Source organism: Odocoileus virginianus, chromosome 20, assembly GCF_023699985.2.
Source record: "Odocoileus virginianus isolate 20LAN1187 ecotype Illinois chromosome 20, Ovbor_1.2, whole genome shotgun sequence".
Taxonomy (NCBI): domain Eukaryota; kingdom Metazoa; phylum Chordata; class Mammalia; order Artiodactyla; family Cervidae; genus Odocoileus; species Odocoileus virginianus.
The window spans coordinates 21,602,714-21,622,253 of NC_069693.1; the positions used below are offsets into that span (position 1 = coordinate 21,602,714).

Below are 19,540 nucleotides of genomic sequence, written 5' to 3' on the forward strand. Positions count from 1 at the left end.
GGCCATTCTGCTTTCCTCCTTCCCAAACATGCCCAGCTTTGATTCTGACATTAACCAGACTATGCTACCCACTGGAGTGGATTGCCATGCCCTCTGCCAGGGGATCTTCCTGACCCAAGGATCAAACCTACATCTCCTAATGTCTCCTGCACTGGCAGGTAGGTTCTTTACCACTAGCATGCCACCCGGGAAGCCCCCATTGCTGTCATGTAGCCACTATCACTCTCCAACCCTGCTCCTACATGATCTCAATACCCTTACAGACAATCCTTCCAAAACACTAATTTCTAAAATCTTTGACCTCCTCTCCTCCGAACATCTGTCCTCCATTTTAGCCCATTTATTCCCTTTGTATCCTTGATTCTCCTCCTATCTCACTTAGATTCTGTGTCTGTTATTATAATCAATCCTTCAAATACAACCTTGGTTCTCTTTCCAAGTACAATTCACTGTACTTTGCTGATAGAACATAAGTCTTTTAATTAAATCTGACCTTCTTCCCCTATACACGCACAAGTGTAGCAGCTAAACGTGACTGGAAAATTCACATCTCTCTGCTAAATGCTCTCACTTTCAGTTTATGACTGCTCACCTTAAAAAGGCCTTCAATGTCACTCATCAATTCTACTTACATTATCCTGGCACGGTTATTAAACCATTCTCACAGACACCCATTCCACAACTCCCCCCTCTTCAAAATTTCCATAACATCTTCCTTATCCTAAGATGACAACCTTGTCTCTTAGTTCACCAGAAAAAAAACAAAAGAAGAGAAAGTCCAGAAGGTCTCCACCTCCCTGCATCCATGCTCATGCACTCTGCCTTCCCTCCTGTTAATAATGATTAACATATGCTGTTGTTGTTGTTTAGTTGCTAAGTCGTGTCTGACTCTTTTTGACCCCATGAACTGCAGCAATGATGAACAGTATGTTCTCCTAACTTGGGCCAACTCCTCCACCTGTGTACACCTGGTTCTATCATTCCAACCATCCTCTCTCTCCTGGACCATTTTCCATCAGTAAATAAACAAGCAGTTGCTTATCTCATCTTTAAAAACAACAACTGACTCTTGACCTCACTTCTCTAACTAGAATCCCATTTCTCTTCCCTTTTAGACAATAAGAATTGGCATCTCCAACCCTTTCCTCTATCAGATTTTCATGCTTGGACTCCACAGAATGTCCTCTTGTCAAGGTCATTAATGACATCCACATTGCTATATCTACTGGTCAGTATCTATCCTTAATCTTTCTGAAGGTTTAAATACAATTGATTACTCCTTTCTCCCTGAAACATTTTCTTCTCTTGGCTACCAGGGCTCCACACATACTCCATGGCATTATATGTGTGTGTGTGTGTGTGTGTGTGTGTGTGTGTATATATATATGTATACATATATATATATATATATATATATATATATTTCCAACTTCCTGATCAACATTCCCACCTGGTTGTCCAATAGGCATCTTGAACTTAACACATCCAAAATATCCTGATTTCTATCCCCAAACCTAATTCATTTTTTTTTTATGGCAACCATACCCTTGAGTCAGCCTTGACTTCTCTCTTACTTTCACTCCCATATCTGATCCATCAGTGAATTGGTTGACTCTTTTAAAAATATATGTTTTAATAGATATTTCAGGATCTACTAACTCCACTGCTTTTACCCTGATCTGACACACTGGTCTCTTGATTCGCCTCCTAGCTGGCCCCTCAGTTCTGCCCTTGATCCTCCTATGGTTTATTCCCCTCCCTGTAACCCAAATGATCCCGTTAGAATATGTTATTCTTAAACTTATACCCTCAAGTAGCTTCCCATTTCACCCTAAATGAGAGTCAAACTCCAACTAACAGGGACTCCTACACAATTTGTTCCACCTGCCTTTGTTACCTCTCAACCCCTCTTTCATACCGTCCTGCTTCCTCACTGGGATCAGTCACACAGCTTTCCTTGTGATTCCTGGCTTAGCACCTCTGCACTTGCCTGTTCCTTTTGCCCAAAATGGTCTTTCCTCGGGTATTTTCCTTACCTCCTTTAGGTCCCCACCAAAATGCTACTTTCCCTGACCTTTCTATTAAAATCTGGGACTTCCCTGGTGGTCAAGTGGTTAAGAATCCACCTGGCAATGCACGGGACACAGGTTCGATCCTTGATCCAGGAAGATCCTACATGCCGCGGAATAACTAAGCCCATGCATTACAACTAATGAGCCTGAGCGCTGGAGCCTGTGAGCTGCAACGAAAACCCCCAATCACCACCACGAGAGAAATCCTGTGCACAGCAACAAAGACCCAGCGCAGTCAAAAATAAACAAATAAATAAACCTTTTTTTCAAAATAAAAGTTGGTCACAATCTCTTTTTTCCTTATTTTTCTCCATAGCACTTATCACGAGCTGATACACTACACACATTTTATTTGTGTTTGTCTCCCACGCTGTAACAGACTTCAAACTCTACAGACACAGAGCATTTTTTCTGATTTGCTTCCTGCTGTTTTCAGGGACTAGAGAGTAGTGCCTGGAGTGTTAGAGATGCCCAAAAAGTATTTTTGGAATATATCACATGAAGGAGATTATGATGGAGCGTTGAAAGGCAACAGCACTTTTTAGAAAATGCTTAATGGCACGCCGAGTTTTCTTCTCGTCCATAATGAGCTCCACTGCAGCGTTTCCATCAGAAGAGTGACAGGGATCAGACCTGGACAAAGAAAGATCAGTCTAGCCACAGAGTGGAACAGAGACTGGAGGGGTGGGATTGGAGGTGGAAGGAATACTTGAGAGGATGTTGGCAGAAATTCAAGTTAGAAAAATTGAGAGCCTGAGCAAAGACAGAGGCTATGGACATAAAGAGAAAGGGAGTGAATTTGACAGTTACTTAGGGGCAGAAGAGACAGACCCTGGTGATCAATGTGATATGTGGAATACAGCCCACCAGAAGACACCCTTTTATTCTCCCCAGATTTCACCCCCAGAAACACCTAGACTGGGCCATTATGGATCACCTGTAGCAGTCTCTGCAGATTTTTGAAAGCCTGGAGCTAGAATTCTTAAATCCCACCCTGTCCTAATTCCAGGTAAGGCATAGTCTAACAACGTCAAGCTCCTGAACCACTAAGAATTTACAGGTTTGGGCTTTACCAGGAACTCCTGGCTCTATTTTCCATTTTCTCAGCCACTCTGTCTTCTCTGTTAAGGAAACTCAAGAAAGCAAGAACCACCAAGAAACTTAAAACCATGTTTACTTTTTACCTTCTACTGACCTACCTTAATTCAGCTTGTTCTCACACTGTTGACATAGATACTTCACAGATGCAGAGAGATAAGGGCTATCCTATTGCCAGGGAACCCCCACTCAGGGCCCAGTTTAAGGAAGCAAGTGCTATTGATGGCAGTTGTCCATTTGATAATAGGATTTACAGTAACAAAGATTCCCTTCCTGGCATACTTCTTCAGAAGGTCTTGGCCTCCCAGGATGCTAAGGTCCAACTACTATAGTCTATACATGCTAGGCCAAAACAGAAAGCTCTAGTCCTCCAGAACTCATTCTTTAAGCCCAACCCCTTAGCCAATATCCTAATTGGGACTGATATCAGGCTTTGTTAAGCCACACAGGGCAGTCAACCAATGGAGGGAGTTTAACGTCACTTAAGTTTCAGACCTTAACATCCACATTGCAGGCTGCTACATACTGAGTGAAAAGAGGCAAGCTGGAGCCCCCACATGAAAAGGGACACAAGGAAAACTGGACTGTCCTTTCAGTGTCACCATGGACAGGAAAAACAAGTAGCCAAGTACATCAGTGAAGAAACTCCAACCCTAGTACACAAGGAGTGATGGTCTGGGTGAAGGTAGCAGGTATGGGTAGTGTAACTGGCACAGGGCTTTCTCCTTGATTTCTGAGAAAATCAGACTTTGTTTCAGGGGCTGACCCAGGATCTCTTCACCATTCAGGTGGGTCCCCAGACTGTAAAAATCCAAGAGCAACTGTTAGAGCTCAGAGCTCTGCTGTATATAGTCCACGGGAGACAACTGGCCCCACAAATCACAGTTTGAGAAGCACCTCAAGGGCATGCAGGCTTCTGTAGAGATCCTTAACTTGGGACCTCCTTGAACCTGAATATGATTTTGTGTTTGTATGATGAGCACATGTGTACTTTATTTAGAGAGAAGGTCATTATCAGATTCTCTGAGACTTAAGAAAGAGACTGGATCTGTACAACCTTAACTCCATTTTCCAAAATGGTAAAATTAGCCATACTTCAAGTGTTCAATGTCCACATGTGGTAGTGGTCACCGTATCTGTGCAAAAACATTTCCTCACCACAGAAAGTTCTACTGGACAGTGCAATCTTAAAGAAATGGTCCACGGGATAATAGGAAGGTAATATTACCTGATGAATAAGCCTGGGCTTTGAACTCAGACCTGAGGTGGAGTCCAGACTCTGCCACGATAAACCATGTAACTGTGGATACATTGTTTAGCTTCTCCAAACCTCTATTCATCACCTGGAAATTATGGAATTTACCTCCCAAGGCCATGGCAAAGACTAAAGGTGAAAACCCAAATAAGTGTGAAGTACAGTACCTGGTTTGTAGCAAGATCTCAATGAGTGATAGCTATGATGGTCTTCATAGTCTTCATGCTCCATAATTCCTTATTGGGAGTGCCCTCTGTTTTGGACACCCTAAGTTTTTTATTAATTACTGTGAATACCTATTTCTTAACTACTGCTTCCAGCCTGCCTTTCTAAAAGTTATTCCTAACAGATTTCTGAGTCACAAACGAAAGAGGCTAAGATCTGTGTAACGACACATGTAAGGAAGGAGGTGAGAACGGCTACTTGTACCCAGGATTATGTGAGGTGCTTCATTAGTCGTTAAAATCAGTGCGACTTCCCTGGTGGTCCAATGGCTAAGATGCTGTGTTCCCAATGCAGGGGGCCTGGGTTTGATCCCTAGTCAGGGAAATGGACCCCATATGCCGCAATTAAAAGATCTTGCACGCTGCAACAAAGATCAAAGATTCCACGTGTCACAGCTAAGACCTGGCATGGTCAAATATTAATAAACAAAAATTTTTTAAAAAATCATTAAGATCACCATATTTGCCACAGTGTTATATGTAATAATGAAAAACTGGATACATTACACAGTAATAAAAAACAAACCAAAAAAAATCCATAATTGCATGTAAAAATGTGATGAATCTTACAAGGATAACATGAAATGAAAAAAGCAAATCTCAAAAGAATACATGTGGTATAATTCTACCTAGAAAGAGGTCAAACTGGGGAAAATTCAACTGTGCTGCTTAAGGTGATAAACTGTAAGGAAGAACAAGGAACTGCCTACCATGGAAGTGGTCACCTCTGAGTGATGAGGGGAGGGATACTGAGGCAGCTTTGGCAATGTTCTGTTTCTTGTTGCTTTTTTTTTTCTCCTAGAGTTGTAGTTCCTTTATACTATTTGTTAAATTGTATCTTTATGTCCTAATTTTAATTCATAATTTAAAATATTTTAAAATAAAGACAAAAGGAAAATAAATATAAAACTACATTTTCAGTGTGATCTCAATTATACAGATGTCTGCAGGCACGGGAAAAATGGTCAACAGTGCTCTTCTCTGGGCAGCAAAATGTAAAGAGATTTATGCTGTCTTCTTTATACATTTAGCATTTTTCAGATTTTTTATAATTAACGAGTATTACTTTTACAATAAGAATAAAAGCAGAACTACCGACCGCCAGTTTTGCTCTTCAATTTGTATCTCTGCAGTGGTAGAGTCACTTTGAGGAAGAGAAATTTCTCTTCCATCTGCTAGAGAGAAACAGGAAGGAAGTGAGGGCCACACAACTGAAATCAATACAAGGCACCACCACAGGTCTGCTTATTCGTGTTGATGACAGGCCTTCACGGGTTCAGCTGATGGAAACCAGAAAAGATACTACTGCCTATCTTATCCCAGAACCCACACAACTCTGCCTATTCTTTCTCTTTCAAGGCCTTGGAAAATGAGCCAACAGCTGAGAAAGAAAAAAAGAGACATTATTATGATTCAATAATAACTACCACTTTTAAACTCATTATTGTCACAACAGGGGCTTCCCTGGTAACAGGGGCTTCCTTGGTAGTTCAAACGTAAAGAATCTGCCTGCAATGTGGGAGACACAGGTATGAACCCTGAGTCAGGAAGATCCCCTGGAGAAGGGAATGGTGTAATATTGTGTTAGGGTTGTTACATGCATTAATTCAATCCTAACATTCACAAGCATTCTATTAGGTGACTATATATTTTGTGCTGATATTATAGGGTTGGGGAAGTGGAATGACTTGTCCAGATGTCTGACCCCAAACCAGTTGCTCTCACTCCACCACGATTTATCTTTACTCCTGTACATGTTGTAAAGAGCTTCCTCGTCTTTTATTCCCCTACTCCTAGCCAAGATGAGCCAAGTGAAATGTAGGTTCCATTTCCCCAGAGAATGATAGCTCATTTAATTCCACAACAAACTCGCCACCAGGAAGAAGGGACTATATAAAGGTCTGTGTCAATTACACAGTGATTGTGCAATTCATAACGTGACAAATCCAGTGGCTGAACCTATGATTATGACAAAGAATATACAGTGGAAGAGGCCCTTTGCCTGCCAAGAAAGAGAAGTCAGTCTGTGCCAGTGCTGCACTACCTGCGACTTCTCTCCTGGATCTCCCTTCTCCACGAAAGGGAGCAGATGTCTGTCAGATGGTTTCTGAATTAAATTCCTGGAAACTATTACAGGCTATTTTTCATGGCTGACTCAAGGCTTGGGAAATCTGGTGTGTTGCTTTATATAATTCGGCCTTTGACCTGAAGACTTTCCTTTAGTGATCTGCATTTTCTCACCTGTACAATCATCTCTTCCTCTGTATCCACAGGTGAACTGGTTTCAGGACTCTCACTGAAGCCATGCTCTAGTCCCTTAGAGAGAATGGTGTAGTCTCTGCTTATAACCTATACACATCCTCCTGTGTACTTTAAATAATCTCGAGTTTACTTGTAATAGAATGCAAATGCTATGTAAATAGCTGTAAATACACTGTAAATGCTATAAACATAGTTGCCTGTGCCTGGCAAATTTAAGTTTTACTACGTGCTATGTAGAAGGCAATGGCACCCCACTCCAGTATTCTTGCCTGGGAAATCCCATGGACGGAGGAGCCTAGTAGGCTAGTAGTAGTCCATGGGGTCCCTAAGAGTCGGACACAACTGAGCGACTTCACTTTCACTCTTCACTTTCATGCACTGGAGAAGGAACTGGCTGCCCACTCCAGTATTCTTCCCTGGAGAATCCCAGGGATAGGAGCCTGGTGGGCTGCCGTCTATGGGGTTGCACAGAGTCAGACACGACTGACGCGACTTAGCAGCAGCATGTAGAACTTGTTGGCAAAAAAAAAAATTTCCGCACATTTTTAACCAAGGTTGTTTGACCCCTCAGATGGAGAAGCTAAGGACAAGGTGAGCTGATTGTACTTAGTGTCTGTGATTAGATAATAGGCCATCATGACAAGCCTGTAATTTCCTGAGGCATTTTTTATTTAGTTATTTTGGGACATTTTATAATTCACTTTCTCTTTAGAATATTTTGTAAATGGCAACTAAAAGCCATTTTTAACAAATACTTATAAACAACCCAGTGTTAAAAATAAGGAAGCAAAAAAAAAATATTGCCCAAACTCTGAGGTCACTGACACTGTTTTTGGAGAGAAGTCTAACAACCACTGAATGCGTGACCCCTCCCAGCCCCTTTCAGACAGAAAGGTCTGTGGTTCCTATGCACTGTGGTGGTGGGGGAGGTAGTAGTCATTTTTTAAAATAACTTTTATTCAATTTACTTAGTAAATTGAATTATTTGTAATTAACTAATTAAAATTAATTCATATTAATTTATTTAATAATTTGGGTGACAGACTTTTCCATGTTTAAGTTTTTTTGAAAAAATAAACAAAATTGACAAACCATTAGCAAGACTCATTAAGAAACAAAGGGAGAAGAACCAAATTAACAAAATTAGAAACGAAAATGGAGAGATCACAACAGACAGCACTGAAATACAAAGGATCATAAGAGACTACTACCAGCAGCTCTATGCCAATAAAATGGACAACTTGGAAGAAATGGACAAGTTCTTAGAGAAGTATAACTTTCCAAAACTGAATCAGGAAGAAATAGAAGATCTTAACAAACCCATCACAAGCAAGGAAATCGAAACTGTAATCAGAAATCTTCCAGCAAACAAAAGTCCAGGACCAGATGGCTTCACAGCTGAATTCTACCAAAAATTTAGGGAAGAGCTAACACCTATCTTACTCAAACTCTTCCAGAAAATTGCAGAAGAAGGTAAACTTCCAAACTCATTCTATGAGGCCACCATCACCCTAATTCCAAAACCAGACAAAGATGCCACAAAAAAAGAGAACTACAGGCCAATATCACTGATGAACATAGATGCAAAAATCCTTAACAAAATTCTAGCAAACAGAATCCAACAACATATTAAAAAAATCATACACCATGACCAAGTGGGCTTTATCCCAGGAATGCAAGGATTCTTTAATATCCGCAAATCAATCAATGTAATACACCACATTAACAAATTGAAAGATAAAAACCATATGATTATCTCAATAGATGCAGAAAAAGCCTTTGACAAAATTCAACACCCATTTATGATTAAAACTCTCCAAAAAGCAGGAATAGAAGGAACATACCTCAACATAATAAAAGCTATATATGACAAACCCACAGCAAGCATCACCCTCAATGGTGAAAAACTGAAAGCATTTCCCCTGAAATCAGGAACAAGACAAGGGTGCCCACTCTCACCACTACTATTCAACATAGTTTTGGAAGTGTTGGCCACAGCAATCAGGGCAGAAAAAGAAGTAAAAGGAATCCAGATAGGAAAAGAAGAAGTGAAACTCTCTCTGTTTGCAGATGACATGATCTTCTACATAGAAAACCCTAAAGACTCTACCAGAAAATTACTAGAGCTAATCAATGAATACAGTAAAGTTGCAGGATATAAAATTAACACACAGAAATCTCTTGCATTCCTATACACTAACAATGAGAAAACAGAAAGAGAAATTAAGGAAACGATACCATTCACCATTGCAACATAAAGAATAAAATACTTAGGAGTATATCTACCTAAAGAAACAAAAGGCCTATAGATAGAAAACTATAAAACACTGATGAAAGAAATCAAAGAGGACACAAACAGATGGAGAAATATACCGTGTTCGTGGATTGGAAGAATCAATATTGTGAAAATGGCTATACTACCCAAAGCAATCTATAGATTCAATGCAATCCCTATCAAACTACCAAGGGTATTTTTCACAGAACTAGAACAAATAATTTCACAATTTGTATGGAAATACAAAAAACCTCGAATAGCCAAAGTAACCTTGAGAAAGAAGAATGGAACTGGAGGAATCAACCTGCCTGACTTCAGACTAGACTATAAAGCCACAGTCATCAAGACAGTATGGTACTGGCACAAAGACAGAAATATAGATCAATGGAACAGAATAGAAAGCCCAGAGATAAATCCACGAACCTATGGTCACCTTATCTTCGACAAAGGAGGCAAGGATATACAATGGAAAAAAGACAACCTCTTTAACAAGTGGTGCTGGGAAAACTGGTCAACCATCTGTAAAAGAATGAAACTAGAACACTTTCTAACACCATATACAAAAATAAACTCAAAATGGATTAAAGATCTAAATGTAAGACCAGAAACTATAAAACTCCTAGAGGAGAACATAGGCAAAACACTCTCCGACATAAATCACAGCAGGATCCTCTATGACCCACATCCCAGAATTTTAGAAACAAAAGCAAAAATAAACAAATGGGACCTAATGAAACTTAAAAGCTTTTGCACAACAAAGGGAACTATAAGCAAGGTGAAAAGACAGCCCTCAGATTGGGAGAAAATAATAGCAAATGAAGCAACAAACAAAGGATTAATCTCAAAAATATACAAGCAACTCCTCCAGCTCAACTCCAGAAAAATAAATGACCCAATCAAAAAATGGGCCAAAGAACTCAACAGACATTTCTCCAAGGAAGACATACGGATGGCAAAAAAACACATGAAAAGATGCTCAACATCACTCATTATCAGAGAAATGCAAATCAAAACCACAATGAGGTACCATTACACTCCAGTCAGGGTGGCTGCTATCCAAAAGTCTACAAGCAATAAATGCTGGAGAGGGTGTGGAGAAAAGGGAACCCTCTTACACTGTTGGTGGGAATGCAAATTAGTACAGCCACTATGGAAAACAGTGTGGAGATTTCTTAAAAAGCTGGAAATAGAACTGCCATGTGACCCAGCAATCCCACTTCTGGGCATACACACCAAGGAAACCAGATCTGAAAGAGACACGTGCACCCCAATGTTCATCGCAGCACTGTTTATAATAGCCAGGACATGGAAGCAACCCAGATGCCCATCAGCAGACGAATGGATGAGGAAGCTGTGGTACATATACACCATGGAATATTACTCAGCCATTAAAAAGAATTCATTTGAATCAGTTCTAATGAGATGGATGAAACTGGAGCCCATTATACAGAGCGAAGTAAGCCAGAAAGATAAAGACCATTACAGTATACTAACACATATATATGGAATTTAGAAAGATGGTAACGATAACCCTATATGCAAAACAGAAAAAGAGACTCAGATGTATAGAACAGACTTGTGGACTCTGGGAAAAGGCGAGGGTGGGATGTTTCAAGAGAACAGCATTGAAACATGTATATTATCTAGGGTGAAACAGATCAGCAGCCCAGGTTGGGTGCATGAGACAAGTGCTCGGACCTGGTGCACTGGGAAGACCCAGAGGGATCGGGTGGAGAGGGAGGTGGGAGGGGGGACCGGGATGGGGAATACATGTAAATCCATGGCTAATTCATTTCAATGTATGACAAAAACTACTGTAATGATGTAAAGTAATTAGCCTCCAACTAATAAAAATAAATGGGAAAAAAAAAATAAATGAAAACTGCCAGCAAAAAAAAAAAAACATGTATATCTAGGGTGAAACAGATCACCAGCCCAGGTTGGATACATGAGACAAGTGCTCAGGCCTGGTGCACTGGGAAGACCCAGAGGGATGGGGTGGAGAGGGAGGTGGGAGGGGGGACCGGGATGGGGAATACATGTAAATCCATGGCTAATTCATTTCAATGTATGACAAAAACCACTGCAATGTTGTAAAGTAATTAGCCTCCAACTAATAAAAATAAATGGAAAAAAATTAAAAAATAAAAAAAATAAGTGTTACTTGAATAATCAAAAAAAAATAATAAAATAAAATAAAATAACTTTTATTCAATTTACTTAGTAAATTGAATTATTTGTAATTAACTAATTAAAATTAATTCATATTAATTTATTTAATAATTTGGGTGACTGACTTTTCCATGTTTAAGTTAACTGAATAAAAATATTCAGCTAAACTGAATCACTTTGCTGTAGAGATCAGCACAACACTGTAAATCCAACTATACTTCAATTAAAAACATTTTTTTCAATTTAGCTATTGCTTTATACTCACAACAATCATGTAAATTAGTTCAAAGTAGTTGCATGATTTGCCCAAGTACACACAGCTAGTTAGAAGCTATAATCTTTTACAATAACATTTTTTTTCCTTGAGGGGGAAATTTCCCATACCCCAACTAAAGGCCATTACATCTACCTCCTCCCATAGAATGAGTTACTACATCTAGGCAGGACATCTAGTTATTGCCTTGCACAAGAAGGGTGAAGATGTTGAAAAAACACAGAGGCCAAAAAAACTTATCCCCATAAATACAGTGGGGTGAGCAGGAATGTACAACCCAGAAATACCTTCTAGGTTTTCTCTCCTCTTTTTGCAACAGAGATTAAGAGTAAGGTGTCACACTGGGTCATTTTGGCTGTCATTGTCCTGTGACTTCCCTATCAACCTCAAGTATTTCTGGAGTCCCCTTCCTTTCTCCACTTTGCCTTAACCTTTCCGCTGCCTTCAAGGAATTTAGCATCCAGCATCACCTTCCAGTTGTGGGAGAGAATACTTCCTCCTTTGCTTCTCCAGGCCCGGCCCATTCAAGCAGCATCTCCCCACCCCTCGAATCTCTTAGGGTTAAAGCTGCCGGGATCACACCTCCCTGGCAGCCAGTGTTTTCTTAACCCTGTCTTGGAAGGTGGGTGATTTCAGGTCAGAGGAAGAAGACAGTGAAATGTGCTCTGAGTAGGGATGGTTATGCAAGATTCGAGGAGGAGAAGGAAGCTGAGAGAGGAGCTGGTGAGTCAGAGGAAAAAAGCTGCACAACTTGGCTGGCAGAGCCTCCAGAGTGGTGGTGAAGCCCAAGCCGTTAACAAGGTAAGGAGAAAATTTCCCGTGTACACCTCCAGAGCAGGGCCATTATTCCTAGGTCCTTGGAGTGGAGTTTCAGATAACATGGGGCAACTAAGCCAGGCATTTCTTTGTGAATGGCAGATAGGAGGTGTTGGAGAGGGGCTGGATCAGAATCACCTGGATAATCTTCCCCAAAAGCACAAGTTGCCTGCCAGCAGCTCTCCTAACCCCACCCACCCCCATCCCTAAGAAAGAGCCTAGAAAGTGAGTGGGGCTATTCTGATGTATACTTTACAGCTGGTTCGTCTTACTTATTCCAATGCTGACTTCTGTGTTTCCTGTAGCTTCTCCTCTGCTCAGGTGCTGGGAAGTGAGGACCAGAGGTTCTAGGAGCTACAGATTTTCTCTAGCTCAGCTGAGATTTAGTGTGATAACTGAATTCTCAGATCTGGAACACAAAATATCCAGGTCTAATCAGGCGGGGCTGTTTTTATCACTGAGAATTAAAGTTCACTTATTCGGAAATATGGAGGTGTGGCTCATCACTGTTCTACGTGATGTATTTAATTGGAGTGTTGTCATTACTGTGGCTAGAAGGGCTTTCAAAGTTGTGGAGCTCCGTTCCAATGTAAAATAAGATTAAATTATGAGGCCAGTGAGTTAGCCAAGGTAGAAGAGACTTCTGTCTTGTAAGGCTGCGGACGAGTCTGGAACTTCTAACTGGAAGTAAAATACCTTTTTTTTTAAAAAAAAAAAAATTATTTATTTTGGGTCTTCTGGCTACTCGCTAGTTGTGGCGCTTAGGCTTCTCACTGTGGTGGCTTCTCGTGGCAGAGCACGGGCTCTAGGGGCACGGGCTTCAGCAGTTGAGGCACAGGGTCTCATCAGTCGCGGCTCATGGGCTCTAGAGCACAGGTTCGGTAGCTGCAGCACCCTGGCTTAGTTGCTCTAATGCCTATGGGATCTTCCCAGATCAGGGGATCCAACCCGTGTCTCCTGCATTGGCAGGTGGATTCTTTACCACTGGGCCATCAAGGAAGCCCCATGTGGAGTGTTTTTAAAGTCTTTATTCAATGTGTTACAACACTGCTTCTGTGTTATGTTTTGGTTTTCTGGCCACAAGGCATATTGGATCTTAGCTGCCCGACCAGGGATCGAACCTGACCCCCTGCCTAGGAAGGCAAAGTCTTTACCACAGGACTGCCAAGGAAGTCCCAATATAGTGTTTATTTTTTCTTTTATTTATTTATTTTTGGTTGCACTGGGTCTTTGTTGCTGCACTTGGGCTTTCTCTACTTGAGCAAATGGGGGCTACTCTTTGTTGTGGTACTCAGGCTTCCTCATTGCAGTGGCTTCTTTTGACGCAAAGCACAGGCTCTAGGCATGCTGGCTTCAGTAGTTGAGGCACACAGGCTTGGTTGCTCTGTAGCATGTGGAATCTTCCCAGATCAGGGGTCAAACCCATGTCCTGTGAATTGGCAGGCTGATTCTCATCCACTGCACTACCAGGAAAGACTCCAATATGTTTTCAAATTACATTTTTTGGAAGGAGATGATAGGTTGTGCTGAGTGTTTTTTCCTTCTATTTTCTTCTCTTACTAACGAACCCAGGGAAGTTCTGTGAGTAGTCTACTGCCCTTCGATGGGGCTTTAATTTCTTATTAATAAATATTTTTTAATGATGCTTGTGGTTTTTACCCCCTTAGTTCTAAATAATACATGCTCTGTATAGAACCTATTTTTTTGGAGTCAGGTTCACTGTGCCATATTGCTTCTAAACTAAGGTTCTGACTTAACATCTTGCTCCATGCAGTTGAGATAGTATTGATTCTGTGCTCAATATTCAATAAAATCATCTAAATTTTAGTAACTAACATGCGTTTGATCCCTGGGTCAGGAAGATCCTCTGGAGGAGAAAATGACAACCCACTCCAGTGTCCTTGCCTGGAGAATCCCATGGACAGTGGAGCCTGGTGGGCTACAGTCCATGGGGGCGCAAAGAGTGGACATGACTGAAGTGACTCAGCATGTTTGCACACATGCCACTTCTCACACTCATTTATTATTTGTTCAACAAGTGTTTAATGAGCCCTAATCAGCTGTATGTTTTATGTGCCAGTAAACAAGATAAGACATAGCATTTACCTTTAAGTAATAGCAGCTCAGTGAGAGATATTCATCCTCCACTGCACTACAGGTGCTTCCCCTGTGGCTCAGCTGGTAAAGAATCTGCCTGCAATGTGGGAGACCTGGGTTCAATCCCTAGGTTAGGAAGATCCCCTGGAGGAGAAAAAGGCTACCCACTCCAGTATTCTGGCCTAGAGAATTCCATGGACTCTATAGCCCATGGGGTCGCAAAGAGTCGGACATGACTGAGCAACTTTCACTTCACTTAACTGTACTACAGAGAAAGAGAGAGAGGGATGGGAATGGAAAGTTCAGGGGAAAACTAAATCTTGGGAGGAAATAAGACACCTTTCAGGGAGAAAGCTGAGAGGTGGGCAGAATCTTGAGGAAAGAGTGGTTGTCTTGCAAATGTCTCAGAGCTTGTAAACAATGGGACAGGGGCTTCCTGGGTGGCTCAGTGGTAAAGAATCCACCTGCCAATGCAGGAGACACGGGGTTCCATCCCTGGTCTGGGAAGATCCCACTTGCTGCGGAGCAACTAAGTCCATGTGCCAAAACTACTAAGCCAGTGCTTTAAAATCCAGGGAGCCACAACTACAGAAGCCCATCAGCCCTAGAGCCCATGCTCCACAACAAGAGAAGCCACCACAATAAGAAACCTGTGCACCACAATTAGAGAGTAGCTTCTACTCACTGCAACTAGAGAAAAGCCCTCACAGCAACGAAGACCCAGCACAGCCAAAGATAAATTAAACTACTAACAATAAATAACAGGGTAAGTTAGAAGAACTGAAAGTAAAATCCAGAACCTAAGGTGCCAGAAAGGAAAGGGAGTGACAGGAGATCTAAGATCAAATTATGTAGGGCCCCCAAACATGAGAAATGGGGATTTAATCCTATATGTGTCAGAAAGCTATTGAAGGACTTTAAGGAAGGGAGCGACAGGCTTGTGCTTTAAAAAGATAGATTTTGGTAGCAGTGAATGAGGTGGACAGCTGAGGGAGAGAACTGATAGACAAAAGTGAGAGGTTACTTACTATAAAAGCCAGGCTAGAGATGAACAGACTCAGGATTAGATAACAGGGAGGGCAGGGTTCAAGCATGCATCAAATAGCCAGAAAACAACACTCAGGAAGGTGCACTAGGGACCTCTCATACATGCTTCCCAACCTCAAGGAGGGTCTACAGTGGAGGTTAGTGTAGGAGAGCTGAGGAGGGGTGATGGTTAGATGAGAGGAGATTGCCATGAAAAGCCTTCAGTTTCCTGTTCTTTCTGGGCTGCCTCTACACTGATTCCAGTAACTGCAGAGATGATCTTTCCCTGAGACACACCTTCAAGGGTCTCTGGTTGAGCTCATCAGCCCCATTATGGGTTGCTTAGATCCAGGTTGTATCCAGATCCCAGTGACAAGAGATGGGATTCACTTTACAAAAGCATACTTTCCTGCTGGCCAGAGAAATTGCTCATGGAAAGAAAAAACAGAGAAAGAAAGTGAGAGGGTTCCCTTGGCAGTCCCTGAAAACTGTGGCAAATTAAAGCCTGAGGACAACCAGGGACGAGTTTGAAGGCCAGGCTCCAGCTCTGGGTAAGAACGGGCATGAGGTCAGGAGCCACAGGTAGGCAAGGAGTGCTCAGAGCATGTAGCCCACTCTGGACCCTGAGCTGGCCCGAAGCCACATGGGGGCAGGAGGTGGACTTTTGAAAGGTCCATGTTACCAGTCTCTAGGAAATGTTAGCTTTTTCCTAAGCTGATTATAGGCCCTGCCTATAAAATTCTAGCCTTATATTTCTACACAGGTCAAGTTCTTTCCTTTCTCTTTCACTCCATTAATTCGTATCTTTGTTCCAAACTTTTCCTCATACTCATATTGTCTTTGGGAGAAGGTCAGTTCCTCAATATTTGGCTCAATTCTTGAGTCATTATCAAACATGGCTTAGTTTCTAATCATTTCCTCTTGGGCTCAAGTTCAAAAGAACTAGGTCCTGTTCTTCTTAGCTGGTCCTGCTCTAACCTTCAGGGCCAAGACAGGAATTACTATTCATTGACATGTTCCTGGCATATAACAATGCGCTTTTTTTGGCACCTGGGAGAGATGATCCTCACTGGATCTGTTGGCACATGTGGAGGAAATGCATTGTTGTCATGAATGGAAGAGAAAGGTTTCTGGGCCACTGCCACTTAACATTTGGTTGAGGTCATCACACACTTCCCAGAAGGTTCAGGGGACTTCCAAGGGAAGCCCATGGGCTGGCAAAGCATGTTCTACCTCTTCAGGAAGCAAGCCATAAACTTCAAGAGTCACATCTGTGACTGTCCAATTCGTCCTCTAAAATCTGCTCCCTAAAATCTCAGGAGCTCTAGACACAGACAGTGGCTTATAACCAGTATGAAGCCTAACTGGACAACAGATACCAAAGGTACACATACCCATACTTGCTGACTCGGCAATTCCACTTCTTGGGAGTTAGCTTACATGCTTGGATAATGAGGTGTGAACATAAAGGTCATTACTGAAAGCTCTGAAATGGCCAAAGACTGGAAACAACCCCAAGCTCACCAATGAGGACACTGGTTAAATACTGATAAATTGTGGTACATCTGTACAATACAATTCCATGTTGTGATAGCCTAAAATACCCCTCTGTTTGTTCTTCCATGGTCTATCACTTCAGCATGATACCACTCAAAAGAATGAAGCTCCTGCTGTTCCTGGCTTCCCAGATGGCCATTTTCATTCTGTTCATCCTTGTGTACTCCCACGATGACAGCTCCCTGCAGGTGAAGGAGGAACCCAAGCCCCCACACATGCACGTGCTGGTCCTGTCTTCATGGCGCTCTGGCTCCTCTTTTGTAGGGCAGCTTTTTGGACAGCACCCAGATGTCTTCTACCTGATGGAGCCCGCCTGGCATGTGTGGATGACCTTCACACAAAGCACAGCCCAGAGACTGCATATGGCTGTGCGGGACCTCATTCGGGCTGTCTTTCTGTGTGACATGAGCGTCTTTGATGCCTACATGAATCCTGGCCCCCGGAAACAGTCCAGCCTATTCCAGTGGGATGGCAGCCGGGCCCTGTGTTCCCCACCTGCCTGCAACCTCTTCCCGCGAGATAAGATCATACCCCAGGCCCACTGCAGGATTCTGTGCCACCAGCAGCCCTTCGAGGTGGTGGAGGAGGCCTGCCGCAGCTACAGCCATGTGGTGCTCAAGGAGGTGCGCTTCTTCAACCTGCAGGTGCTCTACCCGCTGCTGAGAGACCCTTCCCTCAACCTGCACATTGTGCACCTGGTCCGGGACCCCCGTGCAGTCTTCCGGTCCCGAGAACACACCACGAATGAACTTAAGATTGACAGCCACATTGTGATGGGGCAGCATCGTCAGAAACTCAAGAAGGAGGACCAACCTTACTATGCAATGCAAGTCATCTGCCAAAGCCAGCTGGAGATCTTCAAAGCCGTGCAGTCCTTGCCCAAGGCCCTAAGGCAGCGCTACCTGCTCGTGCGCTATGAGGACTTGGTCCGGGACCCCCTGGCCCAAACTGCCCGAATGTATGAATACGTAGGGCTGAAATTCTTGCCCCGGCTCCAGACCTGGGTACATAATATCACTCGAGGCAAGGGCATGGGTAAGCACGCCTTCCACACAAATGCCAGGAATGCCCTCAATGTCTCTCAGGCCTGGCGCTGGTCCCTGCCTTATAAAAAGGTTTTTCGACTTCAGAAAGTCTGCAGGAATACCATGAACCTGCTGGGCTACCACCTTGTCACATCAGACCAACAGCAGAAAAACCTGTCGCTGGATCTTCTGTCTACCTGGAGCCCCTACGAGCTGGTCTACCAAGAGGGTTAAGGAGGCTCCTTCTCCACCCAGCACCAGCTTCGGCCACGTTAACTGAAGGCTGTTTCTGAGCTTTGACAGTATGTGTCAGTGTATGCGTGAGAATGGGTTTGCCCACACGTGTTCGAGAGATCTTTGTGTCTCTGCTCATTTCTAGAAAAGAGACTTGTGAACCTTATGTGAGAAGCACATACCAACCAACAAAACAGAAGTGATGCCCTTCTTCTCTTTTTGGGCTTCCGACCTGTGAATACCTCAGAGATTTTGTGGCCTGGGTCCTACGTGGTACAAGCAATATCACTGGAGGAAATCCATAAACTCCTCTGTCCACATCTTGCCCAATGGGAAAGGAGAGAAACAGGAAAAAACAGGGAAATGGGTCTTCAGCCAAAGAGCCCACCAACACGTTCGGCAAACATGTGAACTCTGAGCCCTCAGAGCTCCCAGTGGATTCAAAAAGAGAGCAGAGATCAGGGTTGGACACTTACCTGTGAGTCTGGCCATAACAACGGTCAATTATCACAAATATGGAAGAAAATCTCTGCACAACAGAGCAAGCTTTTAAGTTCATGGGGTGGCTGGACCCAATTTGGACATCAGTTCCCCACAGTGTTTTCCTATTTTAAGCCGTGAAATTGCCATCTGTTAACACTAAAATTTCAAAATAAGATTCTGTTTGGAGTGTACCCTTTTATGCTTTCTAATTAGTTAGTAGCAAATATTTGTCCTTATGGGATCTTAACTAACAGCTTAATCATCTTTATAGATTTCTTTTACTGGAATATTTTACTTTTTAAATTAAAAAATTTTTTTTTACTGAAATATAGTTGATTTACAATGTATTAATTTCAGGTGTACAGCACAGTGCTTCAGTTTTTTATATATATATTCTCATATTTATAGATTCTTTATAAATACTTTTGCTATTATCTATCACCCACACATAGAACAAAATTGTTAAGACAATGTTTGGTTCAGATGATGGACTAAGTCTAACTTGGTCAATACTGATCTATACACTGCCCTCTCAAGAATTTGTAGAAAGCAGACAACCACAGCTAAGCCCACTTGAATGTGAGATATAAGCTGTAATAATACAGGACGCATCACTCTAGGTTCTAGAGTTCTTTTAGTCTCATACCTCAGCCAGAGGACCTCAGTTATA

The 19,540-nt window shown here is 42.3% G+C and overlaps 2 protein-coding genes across 6 annotated transcripts in view; one reads left to right on the top strand and one right to left on the bottom strand.

The window, feature by feature from the left end:
- The window catches only part of ZNF19 (zinc finger protein 19), a 102,640-nt gene that overhangs the window by 50,608 nt on the left and 32,492 nt on the right, over positions 1-19,540 (bottom strand). The window lies entirely within an intron of this gene.
- CHST4 (carbohydrate sulfotransferase 4) lies at positions 12,105-19,059 on the top strand. Its single transcript, XM_020872909.2, has 2 exons — positions 12,105-12,433; positions 17,211-19,059. The coding sequence occupies exon 2, from the start codon at positions 17,212-17,214 to the stop codon at positions 18,385-18,387; it is 1,176 nt and encodes a 391-aa protein (XP_020728568.2). The 5' UTR covers positions 12,105-12,433; position 17,211; the 3' UTR covers positions 18,388-19,059.